Here is a 16,794-nt window from a genome sequence, read left to right as displayed (position 1 = left end):
TACCCTAAAATATCTTCTATTATAGATGTAGTGTGATTCCAGCTCAGTATGACTCAGATAAAAACACAGTTTGTTTGCATGACAACTGATTTAGACAAAATTATTTTCCTGGTGAACTCCTCGTTTGCATGTTTTATTGTGTTTTTGCATACCTGTGTAGGTTATTTTGATACTTTACCAGAGAAACGTCAGGGTCTGAGTGTACAGTCTTCTCTGCAGGATGTGGACACACGAGTCATACTAGAAACTAAGTGTGGTGACTGTCTCCAGTAAGATGAGGTGACCCTCATCCCACTCTGGCATTCACCACCCTTTCAATCCCAGCATTCCCTCTTCTTACTCTGCCAGCCTCCCCCACAATAATACTCAGTGTTTTTCCATAAATTCCGCTGATGAAGGACGGTACATAAAACACTTTGTTGGCTTGGATGTGGCTTTGCCTTAAGTGGACTTTCAACCTCTATTGAGCAGTGTGGTAAACCTCTGGAGTCTCGCTGTCCCCCATGTAGGTATATAACTCACCATGGGGTCGGGCTGTGATGTCATAGTCATAACAGCGAGTGCAGAGAACCTCACAGAAACTAGTGAAGGCCTAATCCAGTCCAGCAACTCTTGAAACATGAAAGAGGACAAAGAAAAGTGCAAGACACTCGGAGCTATAGCAGAAAATTTGTGTGTACAGCTCTGTATCCGTGTGCACGTACGTGTGCATGCGGGTACATTACCAGTTGGCAGAGGACACAAGGCCTCATGTGTTTTTGGTTTGCCCTGTGAACATCCCGTTCACTGAGAGAAGAATGGAGACAGACGTTCTGCGATGCTCATCAGCATTCCTTCTCTTTCAAGCATCCTCTCACACCCTTACACACACACACACACACACACACACACATAACTGCACACAAAGGAAATTACCACGCATTGTTGCCAAGAGTGTGTCAATCAACCTCCTCAATCTCCCCTCAAACTAACACATTGACTGATGGTGAAGGGTTTGGGGAACAGCTAAATGGCTGCTAGCAGGACTACAGAGCGAGAGAGAAGAATCCTTAAGTTATTTCCAAGGCTCAGACCTCAGTTCACTCTCTGCCCTGAGTATGTGAGGTCACCCTGATAGGAGCTGCATCCACTCTGCCTGGCATTTTGGATCATCAGCTGACTCATTTAAAGCATGTAAAAGTGAGTTGCATTGTACGGGGCACATTGGCATGTCATATATACCAGACATGTAAAACTTTCATCACACACATACACGCACACACAGCGAGATAAACTGGAGTCTAAAGCTGAGGAATCATAAACGGGTGTAACTCTGTTGTGCTTCGGAGTGATTTATAAGAGCTTTTGACAAATTGTGTCAAAATCAAAACGGAGGGACAGGGGTGCTGAATTAACAACCATCCGTCTTTCATTTGGGAATCATAATTACTCCCGCGTGTTTCCTTTAAGAGATGCAGACATTTTTTTTTTTTTTTTTTTTTTTTTAGGTTGCTGCAATGCACAATTTTGCAACAGCGGTGTGGATTTTGTGAACATTTGACACAAATCTGTCACAAGTTTCTCAACCATTTCTGGGACTCATTAACTTTAACTCACAGATTATTTTGTTTTTCTGTCTCCATTCATCCAGGTGGGTGCAGGTGCAGGCGAGGGCTTCAACGTGAATGTCGGATGGACTGGAGGTTTGAACCCTCCAATGGGTGATGCAGAATACCTGGCTGCTTTCAGGTAAATAAAGAGTTCACTGTTAGATCGGTACTAAGCACCTGCTGACACTCGGTTTGTGTTATAGTAGAAGGTGTTTTCATCTCATGGCAAAGCCCCCAAATATTAAGACAACTTGTTCTGTGGCCGCCTTTTCTTTGGACATCCTACTCTGTTAAAACGTTTCCTTCTCTGAAGCTATTTTGGAGTTTATTCCAGTTTTGATCCTGAAGGAAAATTATAAGATTTGGTGGCAGATCAGTTGATTCTTCTGGTTTAACAATTTTTCACCCGCTATAGGAAAAATTAATAAACAAAAGAATCATCCTTGTCTGGTTCCAAACTCCAGAATCAGCCCCATTCTTGCCATTTTTAGCTGTATGGATTGGGGGGTTTTTTTGTTTGTTTTTTTGTTTGTTTTTTGTTTTTTTTGTTTTTTTTTATTAAATACTCATTAATATTATTATTTGCATTTTGTCTCATGAACTTATTTTCCTCGTTTTTGTATATTTTGATGGCAGGTTTGTTTTCTTAGTCCAAGGCACATGAGGCTTTGATGGTGCAGGAATAAGTGAGAGAATGTTCTATAACTGTGATTTTCTTTGGACTGCATTATGTCTTTAAATGCCAACTTATACCCTAAATGCCTCAGCTGTTTTAAACAATTTTCTAAGGACAAAGCTGGAGGACTGGAACAAAATATGTTACATTCAATAACGAATAAATGTATAGTTAAAAATAAATAAAGATTGATATAAGAAGAAATATATAGACATGAATGTATCAATATGAATTAATTAAAGCAAATAAATACATTGAATACCTAGATATAAAAAATAAATAAATAAAAGAAGCATAAGTTATAAGTGGTTTGATGTAAATTTGTAACCCCAGCATTAAGGAGTTAAAGAGAGGGACTAATCATTTTTGCTCTTTAAAATAAAATAATAAAGAAATCAAAGGGATGTATTAGATTTTAGCGTGTTTACTCCTGCATAATATATGCAGTTGCACATACTGTATTCAATCTTTAGTCAGAGTATAGTTGTTGCGCTGCTTTGCCACCAAAAGTAGCAGTTTTCTGTCACTAAGGTGTAGAAATATTAATTTCTACAGCTTCTACCGTTAAGCTTCCTATTGATTCTGATCCCCTCCTATCATCATGTTGTTGATACTCTATGTGTATCATAGAGTAACCCCTTTATCATATCATAACCCCTCCTATGTGTCTGCTACGTTACACATATTGTGTGAGTATTGCTCCCTGTGGAGATTTTTGGGTTGATATATTCAATTCAAGTTGGAAATACAGAATAATTTGTATTCTGGATATTTCATCCATCCATTTTCTGTACCTTCTAGCTGTTCACGGTCATTCTGAGGCCTGTGTTATATACATAACAGACTGTGACCCTCCTCCTGGTGGTCTTATCAAACAGCAAGACAAAGTACAATCTCCATGCATGAGGCAGGAGTACAGTATGTGCAAACAGTTTTAGCTTTGAGCTTCTGTGTAAAACACATCATTACTTCGACTCTAGATGGATACGAGCCAATGTGTTGCCGCTGTTGCAGAAAGTAAGCATTGTTTTGATGAAACTGGGGAAAAGTCAGCTAAATACAAAGCCATGCAGCAGTGTTACCCAGACACACCTTGCTCGTACCACACTTTTCATTTCTCCCCATTGAAAATGGTTTGGTTCTGCTCTACACTGTAATAAACATAAAATGTATCTGTCAGCAACACTGGCTCGCCACCAGATGAATGAAATGGTATGTGAGCTCTGCATGGTGCTGCATGCAGCAGACACAGTGGGTGGGCCCCTCATCAGTGGAAGGATGCTAATGAGCTAACCCATACTGGTAAAATCCATCCACCCAATAGGCAGGCTTGGAAACACTAAGTCCAGTGTTTACTGGAGCTCTGGATGATAATTAAGTAACAACTGGTCTTTTCCTGAGCAGGCGTCTGGTTTTACTATTTTTCATCCAGTTTAGGAAATTGCAAGTGTTTTCATGTGTAAAACTTCCTCTGTTAACCACAATATAGTACTGTACCGTATTGTGTGTTACCCATGGAACATAGATCAAATCCAAGCTGTGTAGAGACGGAGTCGTGTCCTGGTGGTCCAGTGGTTTGTGGCACACACGGTGCAGCTGCAATGTCCGGGATGCTCATCCAGGCAAAGACTTCTGTCATTTGTCATTGTGGGGGACCTGCATTCCTCAGGAAGAGTTACTACAGTTCTAGTTAAAGACAGTCTAAGGTGTAGTCAGCATGCATTATGTCTGAATGAACTTTCAGAAAGCTTTGGCATTAATGATGTGAATAAATGCATAACATGGTATACACAGAAAATTATATGCATCATGATTCCATGATTATGCAGTTAAGTTTTTCTAGGCTGGTGCCAGTTCTGTCATTCATTTTGTACATGATAGTATGATAGACCACGTGTGTGTGTGTGTGTGTGTGTGTGTGTGTGTGTGTGTGTGTGTGTGTGTGTGTGTGTGTGTGTGTGTGTGTGCGCAAGTCTCTTTGGGATGGAACAGAAAACTGCTGTTGATGAAGTGCGTCTGTTTTTGGGTGTGTATTGGTGACAGGAGAAATATTGTGGTTAAGAGCGTTGGTAAGACTCCATTACAATCATGAGAAAGCTCAGCTGCGCTGAAATTTAAATTTATTCATTTGTACATCCATGTGAGGAATGTTCACAGTTTAAGTTGCGTCTGATCACAGGTAGTACACATGCAAGTACCGCGAATGCTCATTTTTTTCTTCGACGTTTTTAAATTTCTACTGACAAACAATGAACTATAGAGAAAAGGCGAGTGCAGAAGAAGAGAGAAGAAGTGGGGGGTGCATTGTTAGGGAATCCAAAGGCGGCGTAATTAGGCCCAATGGATCCCAGATGGCTGGCTGTCAGTGACGTGAGAAGAGGGACGAGCTCCTAATAGGAACCAGACGCACACAAATGCCTTTGAACTGCCGCTGAGAGAAAAAGAGTGAGTGAGAAAGAATCAAGTGCGGCATGGGCCGTGCACTCTTGCTAAATAACTGGCAGCAGGAGACGAGGAAGTAGGACAGAGCTTAAAAGCAGGTACAGGGCTCCTCAACATGGAGGGTTCACACTATGTTTCTATATGTTTACGCCTTTTCACCATTTGTCACCTATCTTTAGTTGCAGCTATGATTTATTTTAAGACACACACATATATACATATATTTGCAGAGAACTCCTACTTCTTTCATCAACAGGACTGTTGCACATGTAAACAGTTGCACACATTCACACCTGGGACGTGCGCCACACCTAGTGTTGGCTGCCTATCAGAGGTGGATCTAGAGCTAAGAGCAAGCATTTGGAGCGCTGCCGTTGATCATTTTCTCTTTTCATCATCTTTAAATGGAGAGAGTATACAATCAAGTAAATGTTTGCAGTTAACAGGAAAGTCCTTCATTACATGAATGTTATAAAGAGCTGAAAATCACTCGCCTCCATGCTCTTGTGTTACGTTGTGCAGGCAGCTGGAGTTTTTCTTTTTTTCATTGCAGAAGCCAATCTGTTTGATCGTGCTCTGATAATAGTTTAATAACTCTATGACTTCCCTTTACACATTATTATATTGTATTCATTTATTTTCACACAAATCATGAACACCTGTTGAAAGCAGCACTTCTTAAATATGCGATCAAATTCCCGCCGGACCAGATGAAGCGGTGCAACCCAGCAGTTTGGTTTACTGCCTTGGTTTTTTCTCTCTCTTTGTCCTCAGAGCTGTGGTGATGCCCATTGCCCACGAGTTCTCCCCTGATGTGGTACTGGTGTCAGCCGGCTTTGATGCTGTGGAAGGACATGCACCTTCACTGGGAGGCTACAAGGTTACAGCCAAGTGTAAGGCTCAGGCAGACATCTTTTTATCTTTTTATCCCTAAACAAATGTCCTCTTCATGAATCTTGTCTATGTGGTAAATATTGAACTGGACATGTGTGGAGCGGGGAGGCAACTACAAAGCAGAACTCACCAGTCCAAATAATGATGTGATCAGTTTGTCAGTGCGGCTGATTTTATCGTTTTTTTTTTCCCCTTCCTCAGCTTCAGCATGTGTGTGTGTTTTTGATCTCTACCAGGTTTCGGCTTTTTGACCCGTCAGCTGATGTCACTGGCAGGCGGCCGGGTTGTCCTTGCTCTGGAGGGGGGGCATGACCTCAAAGCTATCTGTGATGCTTCTGAAGCCTGCGTCAGCGCCTTGCTTGGCATGGAGGTGAGCTTTATAAATGAACAAATAGAAACGCAGGTGTTTTCTGACAGATAAATTCCGCATGTTGCACGCTTTAAATGCAATGTGTCTCAGGTGGAGCCGCTGTCCCAGTCGGTGCTGGACCAGAAGCCATGTGAAAACGCAGTGCGTTCACTGCAGAGGGTCCTCCAGGTTCAAGGTGAGATAACAAAGGCAGATATACAACTTTAATGATTTAACACTGTTAATAAAAAGAAACACTATTACTAAACATTATTACTATACTTGCTATTTGACAATTTGATAATGAACAAAAGAGATTTTTTTAGATTAAAACCTGATTTGAGAAAAATTTTGTAACGTAATAAGACACCAAAGCTGCTAAGTAAAGGGAATAAAGCAAAAATAAAATAATGAAGCCGGATTCAGCATTAGGACAAAGAAAAAGACTCAAGTACCCTAACTTTGTTCATATGTATTTGTACTTAAGCGAGTGTACTTATTTATAATACACCACTGCAGGGTTTGGAACTCTCCGTGAGTGATGTCTGTTGTCTGTGATGACTCTTTGGTGCATCATCAAAGAAACTTAAAGTCTTGCAAATAACAAGCAGAGCAACTGTCGTAATAGATATGAGCTGAAAATAAATTTCCCTCAGCTGTTTTAAAGGGAGTAAATTTGCAAATACTTTGCAGGAGATGGTCTGTATCTGGTCAAGTTGTTGGTGCTCCATGGTGTTGGTTGATACACATTTATCTTTTGTCATATTTTAAAGATTTTAGGATTTAAAATTGATTTCATTATAGCTAAAAGTTGAAGCTATAGGAACTTTAATTCTCTCATTGGCTGAAATCTGGTCTGTTTCTGCTCCAACTGCATGCTGTCATGTTACACTAAAAGTCCTGAAGCCTTTTTGGGACTATAATCATATCACACTTTGCTTGGTAATAAGACATTATTATTATTATTATTATTATTATTATTATTATTATTATTATTATTAAACATTTATTTCAGACATTATCGATCATGGTTGGGAGAATGGAGAAATGGTATCCCAGTTTGCCAAGATAAGATCCCTTTTTAAGTTTTTTTTGAAGCAATAAGAGGTTAAATTTTAATCCACCCTGCTGCTCTATTGTTGCTTATTAAAATGACAGCAACCTTTGCTTTTAATCTGTATCAGCAGGATTAAAGACTGGATCAGTTATAAGACATAATGCTGATGATTTTAGGCAGGGCGAGTTTATTTATACAGCTCCTTTCATAGAAAAGACAATGCTTTTTGTGAAACTTTAAAAGCATTACAGATGATGTAAAGAAGCATAAAAGATGACAACAAATAGCAAAAATCACAATAAAGCCATAAATTATATTAAAATAATAAAAAAGGAATATCAATTAAAAGTTCCTGTGCAGACTTTTTACATGACACATGACAAAAGAAATGTTTTTAACCTGGATTTTAAAGGTTAAAAACATTTCAGTCAAGGTTTAATCTAACTCTCTGCGATGGACCCAACGTCATCACTGTATTACTGTTCTAACCCCTTTTAGCACTCCTCCCTCTTTGCTCCTGCTCTCCGACCACTTCGCCTCCTTTACATCCCTGTCTCCCATCCTTCCCTCCAGCCGCCTCACACACACAGACACACACACTCACAGCTGCCCTGGCTCCAATTATCTTCAAACACTTTTCTGGCACACGACCTTCGCAACATCCCCTCCTGATTGCACACAAATGTTATCCCAACCAAATTAGATTAATTAAAAATATTTGAATAGCCGCAGGAATGTTAAGCCCATAATTCAGGCCTGGGGTGAAGTATATGCAAGATGCATGCACAGCAGAACACACACTTACAGAGGAACACGTTTGCAATCATTGATTATTTTATTTTTATCTTATTTCTCCACTGTGTGACACGGGACTGATGGCCCTGAGCGAACAGACTGAAGCAGAGTTTACATTTCGAAACGATCAACAGGGATATTTAGTCGGAAAGGCTGTTCTTTCTGCAGTCATTGCTTATATTCGGATCAAACGGCAACAACGAGTGGATCAAACACCAAGTCTTTTTTTTTTTCCTGATAGTGCAGCCTCGATCCCTCAAGGAACAATTCAGGATGAAAACAGCGGTGAAATTCCAGCGACTGAAGCCATTAATCTTTTCTCTTCTGCTTCCTTCCTCCTCTCCCTCCTTTTCCATCCCTTTGCTTCCTGCAGGTGAATACTGGCAGAGTGTGAGGGATTTGGCTGCCACAGTGGATTTATCCTACCTGCAGGCACAGAGACCAAGACCCAGACGAGACTCAGACAGCGAGGCAGTCTCTGCCATTGCATCTCTATCCATGGGATCCCTCAAATCTGAAAGGTGAGGACAGCGTGGGGATTACCATTCACCACTTATGCTGTACATCCATATTGCACTTTTTAAAATAAAAACACATTTCTCTTCTTTTTTTTTTTCTTGAAGGAAACAGCCTGAAAACATAGCAGAGAAAAGTGATTCTCTCTGAGGAAAAGCTCCTGACTGTTATCTTCAAACTAGTCTCAGTGGAAACACACACTCATACATACACATGCACATAAAAAGCTATGCATTGGATCATCACTGGAAGCACAAAAAGTCCTGCGTAACTACTGGCAGCAGTGTGACAACTCTGACTCTCACACATACTGAGGAACAGCGTTCATCTTGGCCCATTTCTTACTTTCTTGAGGTTTCTGCAGGATTTTCTCTGATCGTCTCTCACTTAATGAAGAATGTTTATTCTGTTGTAGCACCCGGCACAACGCGACGTAGCATGGACATGAGAAAGTAAAACCCTGTGACTGTAAAGGCTGACTTTGTTCGTGACTCTAGCGAAACCTACGCAGCAGCTCTCAGGCTCTTGTTGTCTGGAAGGTGAAGTGGAGTCAGAGGGGAAGAAGGCACGCTCCCTTCACTTGTAAATAAGCCAGATCATATCATTTTTACACATCAAATGAAGGAAAAACATCAGAGTTTCCTACTTGTCTTGCACTGTGTTATTATACAACTAGGCAAAAAGGAAAAGCATGTTGACAATCAAACATATCATTTCTTGGTAGCTTTACTTCACTTAAAGATCACATCGTTTGACATATCGCACACATTTCTGGGACCATCAGCTTGAGATTTTTTAAGGATTCCAGTGAAGCTACAATGAAGTCTGAGATACATATGTTTCATATTGTTCTATGTCCACATGCTTTCTTAAATCTTTCTCTTTGTTTTTTCTTTTTTTCCTTTTGGCCTGTCAGGCGAGCACATGCAGCAAGAGATAGCTGCAGTTATTGTTTTCACTCCCTGACAGATAAAAGAAGACACACAAGTCTGACAAAGTGCATCTTAAATATAAAGACATACTGTAGTTTGCATTGATGGCGTTCGTCACAGTGAAGAGCTTATACCTCTAATCATTGGGAAACCAGCCATGATGCCTCGGTGCAGCGTGACCACTCAGTAATGATTGTACATGTGACAATGCAGATCACATTTTGACATTTTGGATGAGACATCCAAAGCATTTAAGATGGTGTTTCACACAAACATAAAGTGCACTTAGCTTGGTCACAGAGATGAGGGTTCAGAATAACTTGAGTCTCAAAATCTGAGCTTTAATATTCTTGTTAAGTGGACCAGTGTTTTTTTTTCCTGTGGATGAGCATTCCTGCTGTATTTCTTCAATTTTGTTTGCTATTTTTATCTTGAGGACAGTCTGATCTGTGTTTTGTTATTCATTTATAAGCTGGTCGGTTTATTGTCAGCATCAGGGGGTGTTTCACTCCCCGGACCAAACAATGGCATCTTAGCAGTTGGGTTGGAGAAACAATACTGACGCAGTTAAAGAGACAGACAATGAGATGCACACAGTGAAAGTGGACACAGGTTAAGTGCAACCAAAGTTTATGAGAACAAGGTGCTGTCCTTGGACTGGCACGGCTTAAAGAACTTCCAAGACTTTGAAGAGTTTGTGAATGTTTCTTTTCTCTTTCCAAACAGTCAAAAAGCACCAAAAGCACAGATATATAAACAGATTCATTTGACATGACGTGTATTTATACTTTAAAATTTTGTGTCTTTGAAGTGGTTTTTGCGTGTCTAACGCAGTTATATTGGTGCTAATACAGTATGTCTGCCTTTTTTTCTGCTACGTTTTATTCACGTTGCATTGTGCATGCACCTCAAAACCTTTTCAATGTCGCTTAATGAAATGAAAAATGTGAAAACACATGACGGTGACTGCAGCTGTTTCTGCAGGTTTTGACAACCTGACAGTGGACTGTAGCTTTAAATAGTTTTAATGACAGTAACCTGACAAACTTTATGTCTTATCTTTCTGTCTTAATTAACACAAATGATCTATTTTTGTATTTGATCTGAAAAAATTCAACCTGTGTGTATCAGGAGACCAAATTATCAACTGAATTGTCATGACCAACCTGTGTGAAGGAAGCCTTAAAACGTGGAGCTTAAATAAACGTGCAGGCCAAGTCCATTTTCTTTATAACTGACTGTTTCTGTACAGTGTAGATAATAACCTTTGTTCTGTCTCTTGTCTGCCTTTTGACTTTTCTATGTTGTTCCAAAAAGTCTTTAATAAAGATAAATTATGTACATGTGAATTAATTTGTCTGTTTCTTTGTCATCTGTATGACTAAATTCTTTCCAATTTCCTCCCACCTTTGAATTTTTGGGGCAAAAAAAGAAAAACGGTAAAGCATGACCCCTTTGATTATAAAAATACCGCAATTCTTTACAGCATTAAGGAAATTTTTATTGTGCACAGGAGATGAAACAGGACACATGATTAAAAGCAAAATGAACAACAGTATAAAAGAAGCACGATCAAAGAGCAATTACTTACACACTTCCAAATGAATCTGTTCTACTGTGTGTGTGTGCGTGTGTGTCTGTGTGTATAATCACTTCATCAACACTTTGGCACATTTTCTATGAAACTTTCCGCTGCATTATTTTTCAGTTATTCAGTAAAAAAAAAAAAAAAATCAGTTTAAGGAGATGTTTTAAAGCCGCCATTCAGAGTACAGCTCTCTGTAGCTCTCGCTAACATCAGCCAAGCTGACATAAAAACAAACAAGTGGCTGAACTGTGATCAGTGGTTTGTCATTAAAGCAGAGTAAAGCAAAAACAGGGTTTTATGACAGTGTGCATATACAAAATTCACAAACAAGATGTATTTCTAAAAAAAAAAAAAAAAAAAACTCAAAAGCTATCCAGTTACTGCAGCACAACAAAGTAGAAAATCTGCGTCAGATTCCTGGAGCTCTTCCCGCCATGAGAGCCAGAGCGATTAGCTTATTAGCATTTTAGCTGTAAACATTCATTGGCTGTGACCGCCTTCTAACCATCACTGAGCCATTATCATTAGTCATCTTAATGTCTGTCAGGCAGTGAGTCATCCAGCGAGACGAGCTGGGTGGATGATGGCTATCAGGGTGTTACAGAAGGCACTCGAACCAGCAGCCATTTTGTTTCATTGTCACCGCAGGCCAGCTGTTTTTATTTGTTTGCTTTTTCTTTTTCATCATTCAGAAAGTTCATCTGTTCACTGGACTGTCACGTCTTCACACTGAGTTTCAGTGAAAGCTATTTGGCTGTATTATATTGTCACGAGTCAAACACATGTCCAGAGAAAAAAGAAAAATAAGAAGTGGGGGTTGGGGGGGCAGCGGCGGAGGGGGGGTTTGGTGAGGCGGGAGAAAATTTCTTCGAGTTTGGAGGATTTCCCGTTTGTCGATTTTTCTGCAGAGAGACAGAAAGATGAGTTAACATCACACACCAAAGTCAAGGCTAAAACACTCACCTCAACACACACTTTGCTGGACTTTGGCTGAGCTGAGGTCATAAAATGTGTGTACAAGCAAACAAACACTTGTGTTTAGTGGAAAGTGGAAAAATCCCTGCAGCTCTTTAACTTCAACTTTTCTTGTTTTAACAAGCAAACATTTCATCCGAAGCTCTCTCTAATTACAGCGTGCCTTTCCGTGCTTCCAGAAACACATACAGAGACACACAAATCCAATCCACATGACTTCCATCAAGCCAATGGAGGCATGAATGTGTAAATTAACAAACAGCAGCATAAACTATAACATAACCTTTTTAGATATAATGAAAGGGAAGTATTTATATTTGTTTTATTTCTCAAAACAACTCAAATTTTTATCTGAATTTTTGCTTCTTTGCTTCTAAGTTGTAAAACATGAGTATGTTTGACAGATCCTGATCCATTCTGAGCCCAAATTATGCAGCCTTTCGTTGCCTACGTGTCAGATCTCAAGTCCTTCCTCCATGGCCCTCTTTCCCCGCAGCTGTCTGGTCACCACACATATGAATGCATGTACAGGCAGGCATACAGCAATCTAATGCACACACATACTGTACACACACACGCACACACACAACCCTCCCACCTGCGTTCAGCTCAGTTTGGAGCTCTAAAAATAAAGATGACTATCAGAAGCCATGACTTCTGGATGAGGCTTTTAAAAACGTAGATGAGCCACAGAAGACTTTACATCTGGTCCCAGATCAGCCAGGAGAAAAAGCCAAAGATTTAACATGCACAGAAGAGCATCCAACAGCTTGTCAGTCCAAACTGTAAAACACACACACACATTCACACACACACACACACACACATGGGGCAAGAGTTCCGGTAGAGGAAGGAGCAGCCAGAAGCATTGATTATAGTATAAACACAAGAGAGAGTATTGTTTTCTTCTATTTCAACCAAACAATCAACATATTCTGAAAGTCTCACGCAGGGGCAGAAACCCACATGCCTTGAAATTGTGTTTTTTTTAATGCATATGAGTTCATAAACGTCTGTGTGCATGCTCTCAAAGGAAAATATAAGGAGCTATTTTAAATTTCAGAACACCGCTGCTCCACTCATCTACTGAGCAAGTGAAGATAATGCACCATAATGCAGTCAAATGCATTATGGCTTAAACAATCCCATCATTAAGTCATTTGGCTTCACTATCATGAAAATTCATTATTTTAAGTTCCTGACTGTCTTAGCTTTTAGTTATGTTGTTTCTCTCCTGCACAAAATGCTGTCAACCACAGAGGAGCGCTGAGTTTTTTCACACACAACCTTATCTATCTGCACAGTGTTTCTCGTCACACACATGTTCATGCACACTCCGCCTTTGAAGTTGCCTGACCCTTTCCAGCTTCATCTTGTTCCTAAAATTGCAGGTTTAGGTCAGCTGCAAGCCTCAGGTTTCTAGCACTTTCTGTGGTGGCCCCCGCAGAGCTGATGATAACAGGCAGAGCAGGTAAAGTGGTGGGTAATAGCTGCAGAGATGCATTCAAGGACACTTGGCTCCACATGCAGGAGCCTAAGCTCTCCAGCTGCACCACTTGCTGGAGGTTGATGATGTCTGCTGCAGAGGCCACTGGAGGTTTAGCAGTGATTCAGAGCTGAACACCTGCAGTGAGCACATGGGCGGCAGCCACATGTGTGCGTCTGGACAGCGTTATGTGTACATGTATGTAGGCTTGGAGTATAATCTGTGATTCATTGATTCTTACAGTGAATAACGTGTAACTGTGTGAAGACTGCAGTCACTTAGAGGTCTGCTCCAAGATCTGTCAGTGCATGCGCCTGCTGGAAACGTATTTACCTTGACCTGTCAGCTAGAGGATGAAAAAGTGTGTCACACAGACACAAAAAAATCACATCTACACTGTCTCTGCCTTACATCATTTTCACCGCCCTCTGGAAGGGCTTCCTGACTCCCTTTTTGATGGAATTGAAGCTAAAAAAAAAACTAAAATCCGGAGATGAGAGAGATATAATCATCGAAAAAACATCTATGAGTATATTCCTGTTTACATATACGCACATGTTCAGCCGCACACACTGCTGCACCGCTAATTAAAGCTTGTTTCAGCGCATACACAAGGACACACATGTACATGCACTGACATACACAGGCCCAAGCGCCTGACCCTAACCCTGGTACACACACCTTCCTAATACCTCACAACTGTTTCCAATCTAAAGGTTCCTGCTTGTCTGGGCCCCAGCGAGGCCTGATTGCACGATACAGGATCCTAAAGGAAAGAGGGCAAGGCTGCAGGGGGAGAGGGACCGGCGTGCCTCTACTTTTTTTTTTTTCTTCCTTCACTCTCCCTTTCTTTTGCTCCTTTCATGCTGTACCTGTGCAGGAATCTGGTGTCTGTTAAAATAGTTGCAAAAAGAAAACAGACCCCGGAGACTGTGGAGGAAAACATTTGTCTTAAATTCATCAGAGGTCTGTCAAACACTGGAGCCCGAGAGGATAGATTACAATGGTGATAATAGTTCATTTCAGTTCATAAAGTTAGACAGCTGAGAGGCTCTTTTGATATTTTGGGTCTTGGTGCATAAACTGATCCCATTTATCATGTTTGTTGTTCTTAATGTTTTACATTTTTGTCATATTTTTTGGAAAAGTTGCTTCAGCTGATCAGTGTTTGTGGATTAACACAGTGATTGTTTTATACATGTTCAAAAACATGTTACAAAGATACAAAAAGACATTTCTTACTAATAAGTAATAATTAGTTTTTCCTAACTTTAAACTAACTTTGAAAAATTTATTGAAAAAAATTAAAATTTGTATTTTTAATATTCTACATAAACTTATCACTTCAACTTTATTTATAATTATTCAAACCTTGGTTTGGGTATTTATCTTATTTGATTTGATTTGATTTTACATGCATGTATATTTTAAAATGATTTTATGTAAGAAAAAAGTAATTTTTTTCTGCCAAACAACCAGAATTATTTACACAGAAGAACAATTTGGTTTAATTGCTGGATTTTATCTGGGCTGCAGAATATAATTAGCCAAATCAATTTAATGCAACAGTTTTATACAAACAATGATGAGCTGCATAATTACTAATAACCATTTTGAAAAATAATAACATACCTGAGAAATGTAATCGTTACTGTAATAGAAAACTATGAAGGTTTTATAAAGCACAAACTGCAGCATAGATACATCTCATGTTATTGACCAACGGTATTAAGAACATTATTTATTAGATTAACATTTATTTAATTATTGCTTTGTTTTTAGGGCTGTTTTTGTGTGTTTTCCCTGAAATTGAACCTTTCCAAAACTACAAGAGTGAACAGATGTTTTTTTCTGACTATATTTCAAACGTGGCAGCTGAGAAGGCCTTCTGTCAGCGATCGTGGGCCTGCACAGCATTCTGATTACATAGCTTTTATCTGCACTCATTTGAATGCATCTTTAAATCATTTACTTTGAAATAAAAGAACATTAACCTAGAATAAAATGTCACTGCTGTCTGTGCAGGTGATACACAAGTCTGTCACCTGCACAGACATCCAAATGTTTTTTCCAGTCTTCCAAATATTTCTGTATTTGTTTCCAGTACTTGTTTGTTGAACTGTAAGGCTGAAACTAATGTACTAAAATACTTTTAAAACTAAATCTGGAAACAAATGTTAATGGCTTGAGAAATAGTAATAGTTTTCCTGATTCTCGCTGTGTGTAAAAATGTGTTTCTTTGTGTATGTTGTCCATACCTGAGGGGCTTCAGTAGAGTGACTTGCTGCACTGGTCAAAACTGTGGAACAGACAAGGGAGTGAAGTGGAAATAGTGGAGGGGAACAGAGGTGGAAGGCTGCAGAGTCATATATTCAGCTGTAAAAGTTAAAAAATGGGGGTAGTAAACCAGTGTGCAGCACAGCAGTCATGTAGGATCGTAATAGTATGCAAAGATTTTAGTTCAGAGCAGACCATAGAAGAAGAATTCACAGGGTCAGAGGTCGGGATATGGATGCAAACACAGACAAAGTTGGGAGGGGGGTGAAGATATGGACATGAGAGGGTGTATGAGAGAAGTTCTGCAGGGTCCTAGTGGCTGGTGGACATGGCCCAGGCCCCTTCCATCCTCCACACAGAGAAGGCATAGCTGAGTCTTTCGTGAGCCAGGTAGTTGCAGCTGGCCAGCTTGGCGTCCATCTCGTCACTCTGCAGCACCTGGTAAAGGAAGTCGATGTAGCGCGAGGCCAGCTTGAGGATCTGGATCTTGCTCAGCTTGTCCGAGGGTAGCGTTGGGATGATTTTGCGTAAAGAGGCAAAGGCATCGTTCAGGGATTGGGTGCGTTGACGCTCTCGCACATTGGCAATAACTCGCTGAGAGTGGAGTTCCTCAAAGGGCGGCTCCGGCCTGGGGCCCAAAGATGTGGGAGCCAATGACACGACTGTTGAGGGGCTTTTCTTGAGCCGCTTCGGCCCAGTCGGCAGCAGGCTGTTGGGACTGCCGGTGCTGCTCTCCTCCGCCTGACTGAGGCTGTCCTTTTTAGGATAAGGGGAACGCTTTCGATTTCCTGGCTGAATGATCTTTTTGGATCCTCTCTCGAGCTCCTCTTCGCTGGCCCCCAGCCCTCCTTCAGGGGAATTGGTGCAGGACACCTCTTCTCTCATTGTAATGTCCAGTGATGATCTTCTAAATGCCGCCAGAAAGAAAGGGTTCTGAACTGCTTGTCTTTAACAGTTTGCCTTCGTCAAAACGTTGAACAAACCTCAGCTTGGTAAACTTGAGAAGTAAAATTCTTCCGGTCCGTCGAACAAGGTCACGGCTGCTAAAGCTCCATCGGACTGGACGCCTCAAGTTGTCCTGTTTCCTGGTTACCTTGTTAAATTTCTCACTTTTGCATCCCCCCCCTCAGTCTGCCAGACAGAACAACAACAAACCATCTGACAGGCAGGTCCACCTCTGCTTCTTTTATAACCAAACGCTAACCGGGGGCCGACGGT

General features: G+C 40.5%; 2 protein-coding genes across 4 annotated transcripts in view; one reads left to right on the top strand and one right to left on the bottom strand.

Moving 5' to 3' along the window:
• Positions 1–10,531, top strand: part of LOC306756856 (histone deacetylase 7-like) — a 40,843-nt gene extending 30,312 nt beyond the window's left edge. For all 3 annotated transcript variants that reach the window (XM_079241754.1, XM_079241755.1, XM_079241753.1), the window contains exons 20-25: positions 1,631–1,728; positions 5,482–5,600; positions 5,838–5,971; positions 6,062–6,146; positions 8,176–8,323; positions 8,426–10,531. In XM_079241754.1, the coding sequence (XP_079097880.1) occupies positions 1,631–1,728; positions 5,482–5,600; positions 5,838–5,971; positions 6,062–6,146; positions 8,176–8,323; positions 8,426–8,468 (627 nt within the window). In that variant the 3' untranslated portion in view covers positions 8,469–10,531. The remainder of the gene's footprint in view (positions 1–1,630; positions 1,729–5,481; positions 5,601–5,837; positions 5,972–6,061; positions 6,147–8,175; positions 8,324–8,425) is intronic.
• Positions 10,532–15,888: 5,357 nt separating this feature from the next.
• Positions 15,889–16,461, bottom strand: LOC306756683 (twist-related protein 2-like; the record flags this gene model as incomplete). The annotated part of the gene is made up of 1 exon (XM_079241509.1): positions 15,889–16,461. One exon carries the CDS (start codon positions 16,459–16,461, stop codon positions 15,889–15,891), a length of 573 nt encoding a protein of 190 aa, XP_079097635.1.
• Between the last annotated feature and the right edge of the window lie 333 nt (positions 16,462–16,794).

Source organism: Telmatherina bonti (assembly GCF_933228915.1).
Source record: "Telmatherina bonti genome assembly, chromosome: 6".
Taxonomy (NCBI): domain Eukaryota; kingdom Metazoa; phylum Chordata; class Actinopteri; order Atheriniformes; family Telmatherinidae; genus Telmatherina; species Telmatherina bonti.
This window is presented reverse-complemented; position numbering and strand designations above follow the sequence as displayed.